Below are 15,915 nucleotides of genomic sequence, written 5' to 3'. Positions count from 1 at the left end.
TAAAAACTTTTTGACATACGCCCGCGCGTATCCAGGGGGTTTCTTCTTTCGATCGATATGCAAATTTATTTAGAGGATGCGTATAAACAAAGTTAATATTTGGATAACGTGCACGCCGATGGAAATTATTTGATACGCGCAATTTAAAGCGTAAAAATACGTTTGATATATTTTAGCTGCAGGAACTTTTAATTCAACTCGAGCGCAAAGCGTACAAAAAAATATTATAAAGGCGACGTTATAAGGGGATTACATGAAGAAACTCAACCTTCATGTACAGTCCATTAGGTTTCTTTTTCAGATATTCAGCGAGCTTAATTTTCCTACATTTGAACGGAGGAATTTTAAATAGCCTCGGCTAATTAAGAGTATTATCATCTTCCATGTCGTAGGCAGGGACAAGGGCAATCTTTTACAATAAGCGAGATCACTTCCGGCGCCGTGATTCTCCCCATTACTGTAGCAATTATTCTTGTCGCTATTGTCCTTATTATCGTTGTCCAATTGGACGACACGGGCCATTTCGGGGTGAAAATTACAGGCTCGCGAGGGATCGTTACCCGCGCACGGCTACGGAACGAGGGGTGGTGCTGCTGGACAAGGAGGAGCAAGGGGAGACGAAGAACGATGGAAAAGGGCAAGAGTGGATAAGGAGGTCACGAGGAAAGTAATGACTCGTCCGTGAGAATAAAGCCCACATAATTTTGCGTTTCTCAAATCCGCTCGCTCGCGCTACTGCGGGCTATTCGTTTAACGAAAAATAATGTCGGCATCGGGTTAGAAGTGGGTCGTCGTCGACGCTGCTGTCGAGTAACAATCGCGATATCCGTGCCGAAAAGGGCGCCCGTTCGTCATTCTTTGTGCCCGATGTAACGATGTGACTCGAAGCGAGCGAACGAACGACGCGCGGCGACGGGGTTAAAATCCCCACGTCCCCGTCGTTGCGCGAAGAGGACTGTGTCGATTGTGTCCAGACGAGCGTTCACTTCCTGTCGATATGTATATCTCTGGAAAATAAACGAAAGCGGCAATGTCTTTATTCATGTAAAAGGTGTACGCGCGCATAAAGGCGCGCGCGATACGGGACGTCACGTCGCGTCTGGATGAAATTTCGGTGATAAAAAATTCCTCGACTCTCGCTGTCTTGTTCATGGACTTTGCTCTTTGCTTTAGAGTTGGTTATAGGTATGCGCGTGTTTGAAATTAAATAATTCAATCGTGTACATATTTAATATATGAAGACGTGAAATATTTTGAAACAAACAACCGGAGAGTTGTTGTTGCGTGACGAAATTTCTTGCACGATAGATTCCTAATTTTGCTAATTCCCACGCGCGGCGAGCTTCGTCTCTGTCGCAATAATAATACATGGCGATTGTTCTTGCTCACCGTTTACAGGAGCAACGTCCCAACACGGTTATTTGTTAACGAAATTATGTCGCGCACGCGTATCGTTTTGTCGGCGAACGTGCGCCGTTTTGAGGGGTGAATTACCGTTCGTGCGCGAGGGATCGTTGTAACGCGAACAAAAGCAGGGTGCGGTAACCGTTGGACGGCGGCGCAACGGGGATCTACGGCAGGGTGGGGCAGAGGGGACACGGAAAGTAATGTCCTGTCCGTGAGAATAAAGCCCACTTAATTGCGTGTCGAGCACATAAGAACGTTTCTCAACTTCTCGCCGCTACAGCGATCGTAACTTACGCGGTAAGTAACGTCGCCCGAATCTGGAGAGACTCGAGTAAGCTCGTGTGATGACCCCGAAAACAGAGAACAACGGCATTTCAAGAATGGCGCGTAATACACTCCGCCATGAATAGTAAGGACCGTTAGAATTTAATTAACTCGCGAGAAAAACGTTGTCTGGATCTGTTAAAAAGATATTTCCTTGTTTTACCTCGGAAATAAAGAATTTTTTATTCGAATCATGAAATCATGAATTATTCGATGTTCCAGCGAGATTTTTGCAAGATGTTCGTGGCATGATCGTTCACGCGTGGTTCGACGAAAACAAGCAAAATGCAAACGCGTCATTGGAAACGAACATTGCACTGAGGAAAAAAAGTCATTAACTTGACTAAATGTTTCAATGAGATTAAAATTTCTTCAGTTCAAGTATTTATGCATTTAAGTGTATAAATGTATTTAAATCCAAGCTAAAGTATATAAAAGTATGTTAAGTATGAAAAAATATGTAAAAGCATTTCAACTAAAGTTCAAGTATTTTATGTATTTAAATAATCTTGAGCTTAAGAAATTTAATCGAGTTGAAAAATTTAGTCAAATTAACAACCTTTTTTTCTCAGCGCGCAAAGAGATTCTTTTTTTTTGTACATCTATTTTCAGTTAATTATTTTTATAGTCTATTAATCTGTTTAAGCTCTAATGAATTTCGTTCGGGAACTTCATCGTTTTATCTGTTTAAGAGAGCACAGCCTTCTTACAATATATTTCACTCCCTATCTTGTCGATGGTAATTTATATCAATCCCGTGCTATAGGGAAAACCTGAAGAATATTTCTGCGAGAGATATTCTTTGCAAACGACTACTTTAAAGCGCGGGAACTCTGATTCTGCAGCTTCGTCGCGTGTATAAAGCATATTCTTATCGGCGTTAGGCTATAAATAGAGACTCCGGCATCAGAGCTATCTAAGAATCACTAATAATCATAAAGTAACAATACGACCTTATTTATTGCGACGAAAGTTTTATCGTCATTTTATCCACAAGTTTGCTTCCCGCTCTCGCAATCTCTATTCATGCTTTCCCCGCTTATTTTCTTTGTTATCGATAAAATGTTACGTTACGATACTTTGAAACTAAAGCACAATAAAAATATCATAACCATAATATTTCAAGTATAATAAACAAATTCAACAAACAACGATCTCAAATAATAAAATAACTTTTCCCCTTTTTATTGGAATATATAAATCCGTAACGCGTGCGGTTTATTAAAAGTTCATCTAATTGAATAAAATTTCAGAGCCATTGTTATCAGATTTATCCGGCAATAACTAAATCTGCGGGGATCATCTAGGAAAACTGAAGAAGATCGTTGGTTATTTTTTTACGCGGCTACTCGAACGAAAATGAGAGAAGAGTGGAAATCGTAGATCGTTCGGTACAACGCGAGAATTGCATCGGTGTCGATTCGGTTTCCCCTTACCGCTCGAAGACGAGATACTCCGTCATGATAACCGAGATATGTAGAGAGGTACATATCGTGGTTATGGATTTCAATTTACCGATCCGAGTTAGATCGACACGCGTATCGACGCCGATATCGATTTTGTCCACTCGGGTCGAGTTCCTGCCGAAACCGGCAATATACATATAAACCCGGACATGAAGCATAAATATAAAATTTCAGGGCATTCCATTTCGCCGGTGTGGTCGAAAAGTTCCCGCTCTCGCCCTTCCTCCATTCCACCGCCATTCTCCGGCATGGAAAATCTTTTGTTGCGCTAGATTGATCGAGAGCTCGCTCGCGTGTCTCGATTTATCCGCGGTCGGAAGAAGCTTCGTTAACGCGTCACCGCCGCTTTTAATTGCTCTTTAAACCCGTGACATTCGGAGCCGAAGACCTTGCAGAAAATCAAAGCCGCTTTTAAGCAATAAGATTTAATTGATTGACGATACCCCCGGAGACGTTACCCGCACATGCACGCAAGTTGCAGCGACGTAGACTTAAAAAAAAAAGAAATTGAATTATCACTGTTATTGCAAGCCACGGGTTAAATCGGTTTAAAAATGGTTTAATATTAAAAAGGGCTAACGCACAGAGGGTGAATCGCGAAGAAAGAAATTCGCGTAACGCTCGAGACTCCAGACGGCACAAGCTCGAATTATATCCGCTGCTTTTTTCCCCCGGTTCTCCCTTCGTTCTCCTCCTCTCGCGAAGGTGCTCCATCATAGCGGGCGACTGGTGCGAACTGTGATTACGGGTTTTGAGTCTCGCTTGTGGGTTTTACAGCCCTAGCGCGACTCACGGGAATCTCCCCCTCGCGGGCCCTGCGCGACGCGTTCTCGACCTTCGGGAACCTTCCTCCCTCTCGCCATTCCTGCCTCGCCCTTTACGTCTCGCCGCCCGCTCGTCGAGACCGAGAAGCGGGAAACGAAGCGGGCAACGTGCGGCATACGAACCCCGTGCAAATAAATAAATGCTTGGGGTGGCCGCCGACGTTAAAACGGCGCTTGGAGGGGAAAGATGGATGCGAGAGAGAGGAGGGCGACTGACGAATTTTGGGGCCCCCGCGCGTCGTATCGATCCCCATTTCACTAAACGCACCTGTACACCCGTCGTCCTTGAGCGCTCGATGATTTTTTTCACCGCACATAATCAATCTCTCCTTTGACCCTCCAATTACTTCTGTTTGCTATGAATGATGCAAAATAAACAGCGAGCGATGGTTCCAGTTAATCCCGCCGGTATATTCGCTTGTTGTGCATACGTAAAATGTGCGGATTTCAATGTTTTGCGTTCGTAAAACGTCTGTTGTTTTAATGAAATACATTCCCTTTCCTCTGATATTTTTTTTCGCAAATACTCCATATTCGTATTTTGTAAACACGAAATCCAGAAATAAAAATTGACAAATTGGTAAATGCAGCTTGTGGAAGCGAGGGTCAATCGTCCCGCGGTATTAAGATATTTTTGGAAAAGGGAATGGATTTGAGCGAAACGGCAGAATTAATTGAATGACTTCCATGCGACGAAAATGCATCCAAACCCATGGGGAAGGGGGATAGACCCTCGCGCACACGCGTGCACCAACTTTCCCGTATCTATTTTTATATAAAAGCCTTTTTAAATCCATTCGTTAAGAAACGCGCGGTCTCCGTTTCCTTTGTACGGGACAAAAAGGAAGAACGTTATGTTTGTGCGAGCGACAATAAAACCGCGAAAACTCAACGTGGCAACGACCATTGCGTGCGCGCGGCACCGAGAAAGGGGATACTTTAAAAGGGCAATCTCTCGGCATTCAGCGCGGGGAATTCATTCGCGCCTTATTATCGCAAACAGCCCAGTCAAAATTTGCGTTAGCCGCGGAGCCTCGTTCTTGATGGGCTCGCTATTTACCCCACAGTCGGTAAACCATTCAATCAACATTTAACCGTCTCTCCCTCTGAAAAGCTAAAAAAAAACTCACTCTCTCCAATTAGACGAATCAACACCGTGAGTCAACTTTGAGAAACGATAACAGTCTTGTCCCGTTACAGGCTCCTGTTAAAATTCCCTTTGTTACCGCCGCGAAATCCTTGCGAAAATATTTCTCTGTGTTAAATTACTTTCACGCCCAGGTTTCCGTTCGCCTCTTAATTACACCGTCGCTTAATTAAGTGCATTAAACGGTGCCACAGTTATTCGATACGTCCTCGCGCGACATTTAACTCTCTTCTATGTACCTTTATCTGAATATCGTTCGAAAATGCATCGCGTACTTTTGTATGAAAGTTATTAATAAATGTAGGTTATAATTCGGACGGAATTTATGGCGCTAATTATTGCGTAAATCAAAATTATGGGTCTATTAATTTTAGCGGTCTGGTTAATACTGCTTTACGCAGGGAGTTCGAGCAGTTACATCTGATAGCATATTAACGAAGAATACCCCCCTGCTAGCGAATTGATGCGGTTCTATATTAAAGTTAAGCCGTTAAATTAATCTTTGGTGTAAATTGCATCGGACCTGTATAGAATGGTACTATCGGGGAGATTGCACGTGGTAATTTCCTTGTGGAATATAAAATCGTAATTATTCGATTAATTTTGCCATTTAAGGTCGTAAATAATTAGTAAAATATAACTTATTAAACATTGTGCATAATATATACGTAATTATACGCGCACGCACAAAATACAAAGTACGTCTAATTAATAAATTTATCGATATTCGAAAAATAACGCGTAGAAAGCGACGCGTATCGTACGTGAAGGGGATCAAGAACGTATCTGTCATTCTTTTTCGTAATCTTCACCTCATGTTTGGTTCGGCATCATCTTGTATCGCGCGTCCGCTCGTTCTTCGAAAATGGATTCCTATCCCGCCTCATCCGAGCTCAAAAATAACGCCCCGCCGCGCCGCCGTTACCCCCCCCCCCCGCTTCGCTCCCCGTTTCTCCGCTCGTTTTCAGTAGGTGGACCTACGCACGGGAAAACGAACGAGGCACGAGGGACTCCTCCGGATTTCGATTATCGTCGATAACTCGGCTGGATGTATCCCTTCCATACTAGCAGTAGTTTCCGGAAATTCGCCTCGCCCTCGGGATTATCCCGCCCCGGGAATTCCCATCTCGCCACCGACGTTGTGTTCCCGCCGATCCCTCTTTCTTTCTCTCTACCCCACATATCTGTCCCGAATTCTCTCTCTCTCTCTCTCTCTCTCTCTCTCTCTCTCTCTCTCTTATTTCTACCCTTTTCCCCCTCTTGTCTTCGGCTTCGCGTTCGATTTGTCCTGAATTACTTCATTGGGTATATTACATCCCTTCGTTTTTCTTCGTGCAACGCATAATACATCGTCAGACACGTCTTATGACAAGCATAGATATCAAATGGGAATTTTGAAAACAAAGACTTTTGTCGGGCTATATTATGAATGAATACCTGTTGATTTTATATCGCTTTAATTCATACATTTTTCATTAAAAGAAAAATGCTTAAATTTTAATAATTAAATTTTCAAATTTTTCACTTTAAATTCAACATAGATCCTGATGAAATAAATGATAATTAAAATATAAAACGCACGCGTTATGCATGTAGTATATTAAATGCGACGTGAAACATTTTATAAACCTTGATCTACTTTCTATCGTTTCAGAATGCTTGTTTCCAGCGAAGTGGGAAGGCATGTGGTTCCAGAGTGGCGTGAGGCAATCAATATTAATATCCAAGAACGAATTATCCACCAAGGGCAGGTGTCTGCACAACGAAGGTGACAAGTTTCTCCTGGTAGATCAGTAAGTAATCTTCTCATTTTTTTTCTTATTTCACTTTGTGCAGTTAGTTATAAAATACGGTCAACATGAGTAACTGTGACAGAACAAAATTATATTATATAACAAAATTTAAATAGAGTATTCTGTGACTTTATAATTTTGTAAATAAATGTAAATAAAGTTTTTTTGGAAATGCTATATAAAAACCATGCATTTCAAATATAAACAAATCAATTGGACACTATGTTTGAATTCAATGAAATATGAAAAACATTATTGACCTATATAAACAAGATTTCAGATTCACTCCGCATAATATTTACTGTGGGATATTCGTGATTGTTGAATAAAATTTAAAAAAAAGTATCGATGTAATATTTGTTGTGAATTATTATTAATTAATTGCTTGTGATTTCTAAAGTTCTAAATCTAATAACGAATTCGATAAACAATGAAATTATTATCAAAATTCAAACTTTGAGTACAAACATGCAAACTTTTATAACCAAAATTTCTGACATTTTTGTTTTCGAAGAAACATTTTACGTATTTATAATTTTTACATTTTCATAAAATTTTCATTTTTATGCAAAAGAAGGATATTTATATGCTCGATGAAAATAATCAGAATTTTACTTTTTATTTAGATCGCAATGTCACAATTAACCCATGATTTTGATCCTACATGAATCCAAATTACGTGATTGCACTTTTTTAGAAACGGACTGCTACATAATTATCAATCCATTTTTAAAATTGTACAAATAAGAAATAACATGTTTCTGTCAAGAAGCAAATGAGATTAGATTATGGAAACTTTTACTTTTAGAAAAGCGGAGAATTGGAAGTATTTCTGTCTCTGGATACAAATTTTCGAATTATACTCTCGTTCTCGAACTGCAACAAATAATCAAAAGCAATAAAGAACCGTTATCTTTCGAAATAATCCAATATTGGTTTCTTCGAGTATCGAAACGGTATATAAAAACTATCGATATTTATTTACTCGTAACATGTTTATTTTAATCTCTTTGTGTATTGCAAGCAATTGTAGCGAGACAATTTTTACTCGGAAAATTTCTATAGAACTCTTTCTATATAGGATTCATAACGTGTACGAGTATAGTTCATACATCCAACCGATCAAAGCCTTAGTTACTAAAGCTAATATGGCGAAATCAGTCGACCGAATAACCTGGATCCCCATTTATCTCGAATAGCGATTTATTCAATTCCGTGAAATTGGCGATATCGTTTTAAAAACGTGCAGCTGTATACTTTGAAACTTTTTTCGGTTACAAGAAATCTGTTACCAGCTTGAATCTTTCTTGTAAACTTAAACAGTGGTTAACTAAATAAACAGTTTATCGAGCGATAAAAATGTTACGATATTGCTGACAACGGTACAATATTTTAGATAGACAATGGAATCTTTCCTCTTGAAAATACGAAGAAAAAAACGGGGTCCAGAAACGTATAATAAGGCTAATGAAGCCTCGGCGGAAGCCGAGCTTTTGTTTCGCCGTGTAACGTTCGTGTCACACGAGCCGGCTCTCCAAGTTTTTGCGAAGATCGCTATCGGACTCGCTAGTGCTAGGTGTCCCGATCGATATATCGTCAAACGATATGCAAAAAAGTTGAAAAAGAAACGCGCCGTGAGAGACGATAGCGAAAATTCAAACGTCACCGCATCCCTTTCATGCAACAAAATTGTACGACGTTGAAATGCAATAAAATTAGAGTAAAGTTGGCGTAAACAATTTAATAAACGCGCAATTGATTGACAGAAAAAAAAATTAATATCAAATCAATAATCGTATATACGCAAGAGAGTATAAAATTTTCATGAAAGGATTTAATAATCTTAAACATGCACAACTCGCTTGCATGACGAAACAAAATGTTTCATATAGGAAACAAATTTCTTCACGTAAGCAAGTTATGTCTGTTTAAGATTAGGTATCAAATTTTTTCAAGAAAATTTTATATTCTCGCTTTTATGTGAGAATATGATTGTTGATTTAATAATAATTTTTTTCTGTTATAACAATTACGAAAACCAGATACCTAATTTTAATGATTTGTTTTTATTTTATTTAACTTTACGGAGAAATTTTGCTGGAATTTTCGAATCTTACTTGCATTTGTGGTAATTAAAAACGTATTATTCAGATCATTCCGTTTTGTATGTTTCAATTTGTGAAAAACTAAATCAAATACAATAGGATAATTTGTTTTCAAATCAGAACATGAAAAACAACAGAAATTAAAGCAGGACTCTTCGTTCTTTTCCTGTTTCAGGAAATCATGCTACCGTTGCGTCGTCATTCACGAGAAGCATTCCAACGTTCTGCAGTATAAAGAGAGTAAGTACAAAAAAAAGTACAAAAATAAGTACGGAAAGCGCGCGACACGGTGTCGTCATTATTTCAGCGGATCGATAACGATTTGCCGGTAGCCCTTGAACAACCGTTCGTTCATTAGGATGTGCCGATCGTTAATTAAAAGCTCGACACCCGATGACGATGGCGAGAGAAGGAATAGAGAATGCCGAGTGAGTCGTAGCGCCTGAAATTATTCTTGGACGTGGAACTTAACGATTTTCCACGCCGCGCCGTCGTGAAGAACGACGGGCGCGAGACATTAGAAGAGCCGTTACGAAAACGGTTTCGCTAATTCCGCCCCGCGACTACCAATCTCATTTACTGCATAAAGGCGATCGGGAACACCGCCTCCCTCTTCCTCACCTCCGCGTTCTGTACAGATATTCGTTTTCTATCTACCTCGTTAATGCGTTCATCCGAGCGAAGAGCGAACTCGCCGAAACACGATAATAATTTCTAACGAAATGCGCGGCCGTATTTTACACTCCGCACGTTCGCGGATTAAAGTGTGCTTGCGCGTTCCCGGTTTCCGATTAGTAACTCCCAAACGCTAATGCAAGTCCCACTGTAGATCTCTACATGTTAAATAGTTAAGTAATCGTTCAGTTCCGTGTAAGTAAAAAAAAAAAAAAACAATCGTTTCTCTCTTTCGAGTTACAATAAATTCTCGTTTTTCTCGCGTAAACCGAAATTAATCTGTCATCCCAATTCACGACTCGTGCGCATTGCTTACGAAAAGTGACATAATAATATAATTTGTTCAATTTTTTATTTAAGGTTTCTAAGCCAGTTGTTGGATTTGTTGTTACAGCCGAGAGAAATTAAATTACTTTGCAAAACGTACGACGCGAAATTCAACGATCCATTCCTCTATCTATTACATGAGTGGAAGCTGTAATGCAGAGAGTTATTTGTTATGAGAAACCGCAATTACGCGACGTCGCGGGTTATAATTATAGAACTTTCCGGGTCTCTCTCTCTCTCTCTCTCTCTCTCTCTCTCTCTCTCTCTCTTTCTCTCTCGCGAGGTAGCCGGACTAGTTTCGGCGCAACTATTTTAAACAGAAATGTATTTCCCCCTGCAGTTTTATCGATTATCGAGCGCCGGACGATACGAGGACGAAGAAGTAGCCCGAAGTTTCGCCCACCGGATGCGATAGGGAACGCGGGGGAGCTATACTCTATACCTACGCTAGGTCCGACTCGCAGCTCTCTGGCTAGCGGAGAGAAAAAAGCGTAGGTCAACATGTACGAGCGGAAAAAGCGCGACAGCAGCGTCCGCGCTGTGGATCCGCCTCCTACGTCTCGCGTCGGCATTTTTCGACGATTTGTCAAAGTCCCCCACCGTTTTTCTTCTCTCCTCTCGTCGTTTTATCGGGCTTTAATCTGCATAGTGTCACGCCGCGGGCACCGTCGCTCGCAGACTCTGCCTTCGTTGAGCACAGCTTGTCGCCGGGAAAAATGGGAGAACGAGACGCGAAACGGTACGCGCCGCGCGCTATACTCTCTCCTATCCTCTCGCGGCGCGAATCCAGGCGACTCGCGTCGGTTGCGAACGTCAAAGCGCGGACGAATGGAACGTCGAAGCGAACGCAATATTTCCACGTACGACGTATACTTTATTAAAGAAACGCGAATTTCGCCCACGCGAAAGCCGAGAAGCCGGAGGTTCTCGGCGCACAGCTTCGCTGTACGTACGTGCCGATAGATATAGGGGAGACTTGCTGAATGCGTAGCTATTCAATATTTTGCATTTTTATTTCATAAAAGCAACATTTTGTGGCAAAAATAAAAAGTAAATAAGAAATAAGTAATATAGACCGACATTTAACAAGTCTCGTTATGTTTTTGCGCATGCTATCGGCATTTTAAAAAATCAAGTACACCTGATGTAAGTTTTTAACTGATAATAACGTAATTGGGCAATTTTATTTTGAATTATTATATTTTCATAAAGGGAGGCTTATTAGAAGCATATTTCACATTTATTTATTATGAAAAACTAAATCGATATTTTTATAAATTTTATCAAATTTCCTAATTCGTTATCACTACGAATTTTATTATAAAGAAATGATACTAATGTAAGATTGGTAAGTGATAATAATAAAACTAGCCATTGCTCTGAATAAAAATATGCCGATTACAAAAGTAAATTCGAGCCAATTTTATTTCAGTGTTCTTAACTCTTCATTATTGTTATTTATTAATTATTGAATATTTAATTGCTTTTTCGATAAATAACTAATAAAATAAATATTAGTCAATGGATTCTTATATTTTCAATTACTTTAATTCATAAATTTGATATTTCGAAGGTGATACGATTTAAGAGATTACCGGCAATTCTCCCCTAGCACTTTTCTCATTTAATAAATACACGACGCGTGCAATCGAATATCACGTGTGGGGCGTGTACCGTTAATTCGACACGGCCGAATATTTTATTTTATCAGCAACGTCTGCTGTAAATATTTTTACAACAGAACCGACGTTGGTGTACGTAAATTCCGCCAGTTCCTGAAAATATTGAAATTATAAGAGAATCTTTCGAAAGCTCGGGATGCCGCCAATAAAGAGGTAGACCGAAGACAAAAGTCTTTTGCTCGATTTTTCGCTGGCCGCGGGTAACACCTGCGTGCAGAAAAGTTAAGTCTCTTTGCGAGGCGAAGTCTTTCGCGGAAGCCTCCCGCCGCTTTTCCGCCGTGGGGGATGGTGGGCGCGGGGAGAAAGAAATCGGAGGGAAATATCCTCGGTTAAACTTCCACCGCCGGTATGAACTTGCTACTCAGGAAGATTCGTCATCGTCCAACTCGGCCCGCTTCTTCCTCTCCACCGTCGTCGCTGCCGCCGTCGCCGTCGCGTCACCGGCGATATAAGAACTTCCCGTTACCCGGCAAAATTTTTATTAACGTCGTGATTCCCCCGGGAACGGTCTCCGCAAAAAGAGATGTAGCAGCGATTATCGTCGGTTCGTTCGAAAAATGATTCGCGCGCCGTAGCGAAAGATTTGCCGCCGCGGAAACTTTTACGAGGGTTGAGGGGGAGGGCGAAGTGAGGCAAGTAATAGAACGGCTTCTAGAGGCTTTTATTCACTTTACGCTGCACGAGTGATACGTTATCATCAGCGATACGAAATCCGATAACGGCAATATTGCGTTCGAGAAAATTGGAGTTTTCGCGATGTTACGGGACTCCTATAATCGTAATCTCTCGAGTGATCGTAACAATATCCCATCTGTAGAATCCTATGGACTTTGCCGGACGCGAACGCAGGTAGAGGTACAAGTTCCAAAGGACGTCAATTTCGGCTCATAATTCCCTTGGTACATAAAAAAAAAATAGAATCGCCTCCTTTTCTCGTCGCACCAAAAAATCTAATTGACATAACGCAATTGGATTTTGTATTATTCTCGTGAACTGATTTATTTCTCGATATGGAAAATTATGACTTATACCGCCGCGCCCGCATTTAACGCGAGCGTTTAAAACGAACGTTAAATATACGTATTTAACGTATCTCTCATTTATAATACATAAATTTCGGGTCTTTTCATGGAATTATTTAACATATACCTACTTCTGTCACTCTCAACGCCGCGGTTTTCATGCGCGCGATGTCACATTTCCGTATAACGTGTACGTTTCAGGTAAATTTGGGTCGCGGATTTATGAAATACCGCCGGATATAAGATTTATTATTAATGCACATTGTGAAGCGAGCGCATACGAGATAACGAGGCCGGGACGCGCGTTTAATCTCAATTAATTTTCTCTTGCAGCTTTTTGCCACAGTAGGAACTCTCTGGCGTCTCTCTGCTCGTATATTACGGGGGATGCGTTGCTGTATTCTATGTTCCGCGAGGAGGCAGCCCCCGTAGCGTGCCCTTTCCGCGGCCCCATGACCTTTTCCTACAACCGTGGCCATGGCACGTGCTCGAATCCACCGAGCAACGTCGACACCTGTACGGACGACAGCAGACTCCTCTTCAAATACCAGGCTTGTCCGGACGTACCCGCCTCGGAGAGCGCAGGTAAGATACTTTTCGTTTACTGAAAACTTTACCCGTATTTTATAAAAAGAAAGATGGCTGTACGCGTGGCAAATGGTATCGAAGGAATTCGTGAGTCTTAAAAATAATTTAAAGAAGAATAATAAGCTGGTAATGTAATAAAATTGTTTGGTCTTTTCGAGGCTGAAAAAGAATGAATGCGGAATCACGCAGAGTAAGCTTTTCCTTTTTTCTCTCCTCGTCGCGTGCTCTTTTTCGCCTACATATTCTTTGACAAATCTGGCGTGCGTTCTATTTCAACAAAAATGTATTACCTGTAACCTTTCCACTATACACTCAATAACATTGAAGATTAAAAGTCTCTGTTTTTTTGTTTTTTGTTAATGGACAAACTCCACACTTTCATACTCCACACTTTCATACTGTTATAATCTGGACATGCGCATAAATTTTTTTGTCAATGGAGTTATTTATAACACATATTGTAACTTACAGTTCAGGATACGTTGCGCTTCAAAGCATCTGCTACATTACAAATTATGTAAATACGAGGAGATAATCATATTAGTATAAATTATGTAAATACAGGTTTTATAATCCTCGTTCTTTGGCAACTGCGTGCGGTACTTTACATAATTTGTAGTAATGTGATAAATATTACGTGAAATTCTAATTGCGACCTACGCAGAAAATATTTTGTTTTCATAAATTTTTTTATATTTTCCATTTAAATTGATTTGAAAAGAAATTGAAGTTTAAGAGATCCGTTGACGGTGTCGAGGAAAATCTTCCTTTAGTACGTACAACCACTGGTTAATTGACACAGTTTAATTTGAATGGCGCAAACTTATTAGTACGATTGATATCTCATATGCGAGCAGTCACTTTAGCGACTCCAGTAGACTGGCCATGACCGGTTTGTATATCTTGCGCGCTTCAATTAAACGCTCGTTATTCGATGGATTTGCATTTAATAGCGCGGCACAGCGAGATTAAATTTGTAGTCAATATGGGGTTTATACGTCTATTTTTGACCGACGTGTGTTCAATTTAATATATTGCGGTATAATCGATACCGCCGATAATCCGTTTCGAGGCAACGGTAGCGTTGTCAATTATACCAAGTTACATTGCAAAATGCACGGGCAGCGTCTAAATATTCATCAACCTCGTCGATTCTAGGCTGCTAATAGGGCTCCTATCACACGGCGCCAAATGATAGGACGTAATAGAATAGAATATTCATTCCTGTCCGCGAATGTATAAACCTTTCGGTTTAATAATTTACCGCGAAAGCTAAACTACTTTTGTTCCTCGCGATTATTCGAGCGTTCGAACTGCCTCTCGAGTTTGACGGGGAAAAAAAAGTTTTGCTATAAAATCGTATGTTTTAGAAAGCGATTTACACTTATGTATATATACGCTACGGCTATATGTTTCATGAAAAACTCAACATCGATACACGCTTCGTTTTGGTTTCATTTGTACCGCGGTTCCTATTTTACCGCGACATCACAAAATCACAAAATATCAAAAATATTTAAAACAAAATATTATTTTTAAACTCGTGTGCCGTTCTTGCCCGTCTCTAAAGAAAGGAGCGGTATAGACTCTCATAATGTTGATCAAAGGGATTGTTGTAATCCATTATTCCGTGTCGAAGGAAATTCCCTGCTGCAATTTGTGGGAAACCATCGATTTTGTGTAACTTTGAAATATCTGCATATATTCCTGATAACAGGACGGATTAAAAGAGTCTATGCACGGTCATGTAAATACAGCGAACGATGTGAATGAAAGAACCGACTGGCGTACGTGTGCGGCTTTTATACCAGCATTTTCTTCTATTTTCCTCATCGCGTTTGATCGGATTTACTTTCGATGCGCTTTGGTCCCGCGTTTTCAAACACCCACCAAAATGGAAACGGTTTCGTTCGAAATCTAACCGACGAATCGTACCTTTAACGAGCACTTTGCGGAGGGGGGAAAAAAAAAGCGATTGCGAATCGGTCAGGCGGCAGATTTTTCAGAATTAAATCGACGCAGGGGTATTACGATTCTTTTATCCTGAATCCCGCCATTCACGCGAAAAGGGACGTCATCAACGCCTTCCGTTTTCCCGGCTTCGACAACCTGTTGAGAAACCGATTTACTGATGGGAACACTGATGTATCGTCACCGGCGGACACGCGCAGCATGGAATAGATAAATTTTTATTCATTTTTATCGTTTGAAAATTTTTGTAATTCGATGTAGCGATTTAAACGTTCCGCGTAGAGAATCGGTTTTATCGTCCAACTGGTGTTTCTGAATTTCGTGACACGTAATGTTTTAACTATCGCACAAACACACCTCTGTTCACCATCGATTTGATTAAAATAAAAAAAGAAAGGAAAAACAAAACGCACATATGTATAATTATTCAATTTTTGTAACGCAGCGGACGGCATATCGTTATCAGTAGTTTTCAGAAAACTCGACATTTAAGAACCCATCACTATTATGAAAAAAAAAAATAATAATAATTACAATAAAAGTACAATTTTACATTATTAATCAGTCGGTTGCTTGCTCGCGCC

General features: G+C 40.4%; 1 protein-coding gene across 6 annotated transcripts in view; it reads left to right on the top strand.

Annotated features, from left to right (window-relative positions):
* The window catches only part of LOC105207343, a 277,076-nt gene that overhangs the window by 203,682 nt on the left and 57,479 nt on the right, over positions 1-15,915 (top strand). For all 6 annotated transcript variants that reach the window (XM_039457986.1, XM_039457988.1, XM_039457984.1 and 3 more), the window contains 3 exons: positions 6,823-6,961; positions 9,242-9,306; positions 13,106-13,357. In XM_039457986.1, the coding sequence (XP_039313920.1) occupies positions 6,823-6,961; positions 9,242-9,306; positions 13,106-13,357 (456 nt within the window). The remainder of the gene's footprint in view (positions 1-6,822; positions 6,962-9,241; positions 9,307-13,105; positions 13,358-15,915) is intronic.

Source organism: Solenopsis invicta, chromosome 15 (genome assembly GCF_016802725.1).
Source record: "Solenopsis invicta isolate M01_SB chromosome 15, UNIL_Sinv_3.0, whole genome shotgun sequence".
Lineage (NCBI taxonomy): Eukaryota > Metazoa > Arthropoda > Insecta > Hymenoptera > Formicidae > Solenopsis > Solenopsis invicta.
The sequence above is the reverse complement of the archived record's forward strand: the minus strand, read 5'-3'. Positions and strand labels throughout refer to the sequence as shown.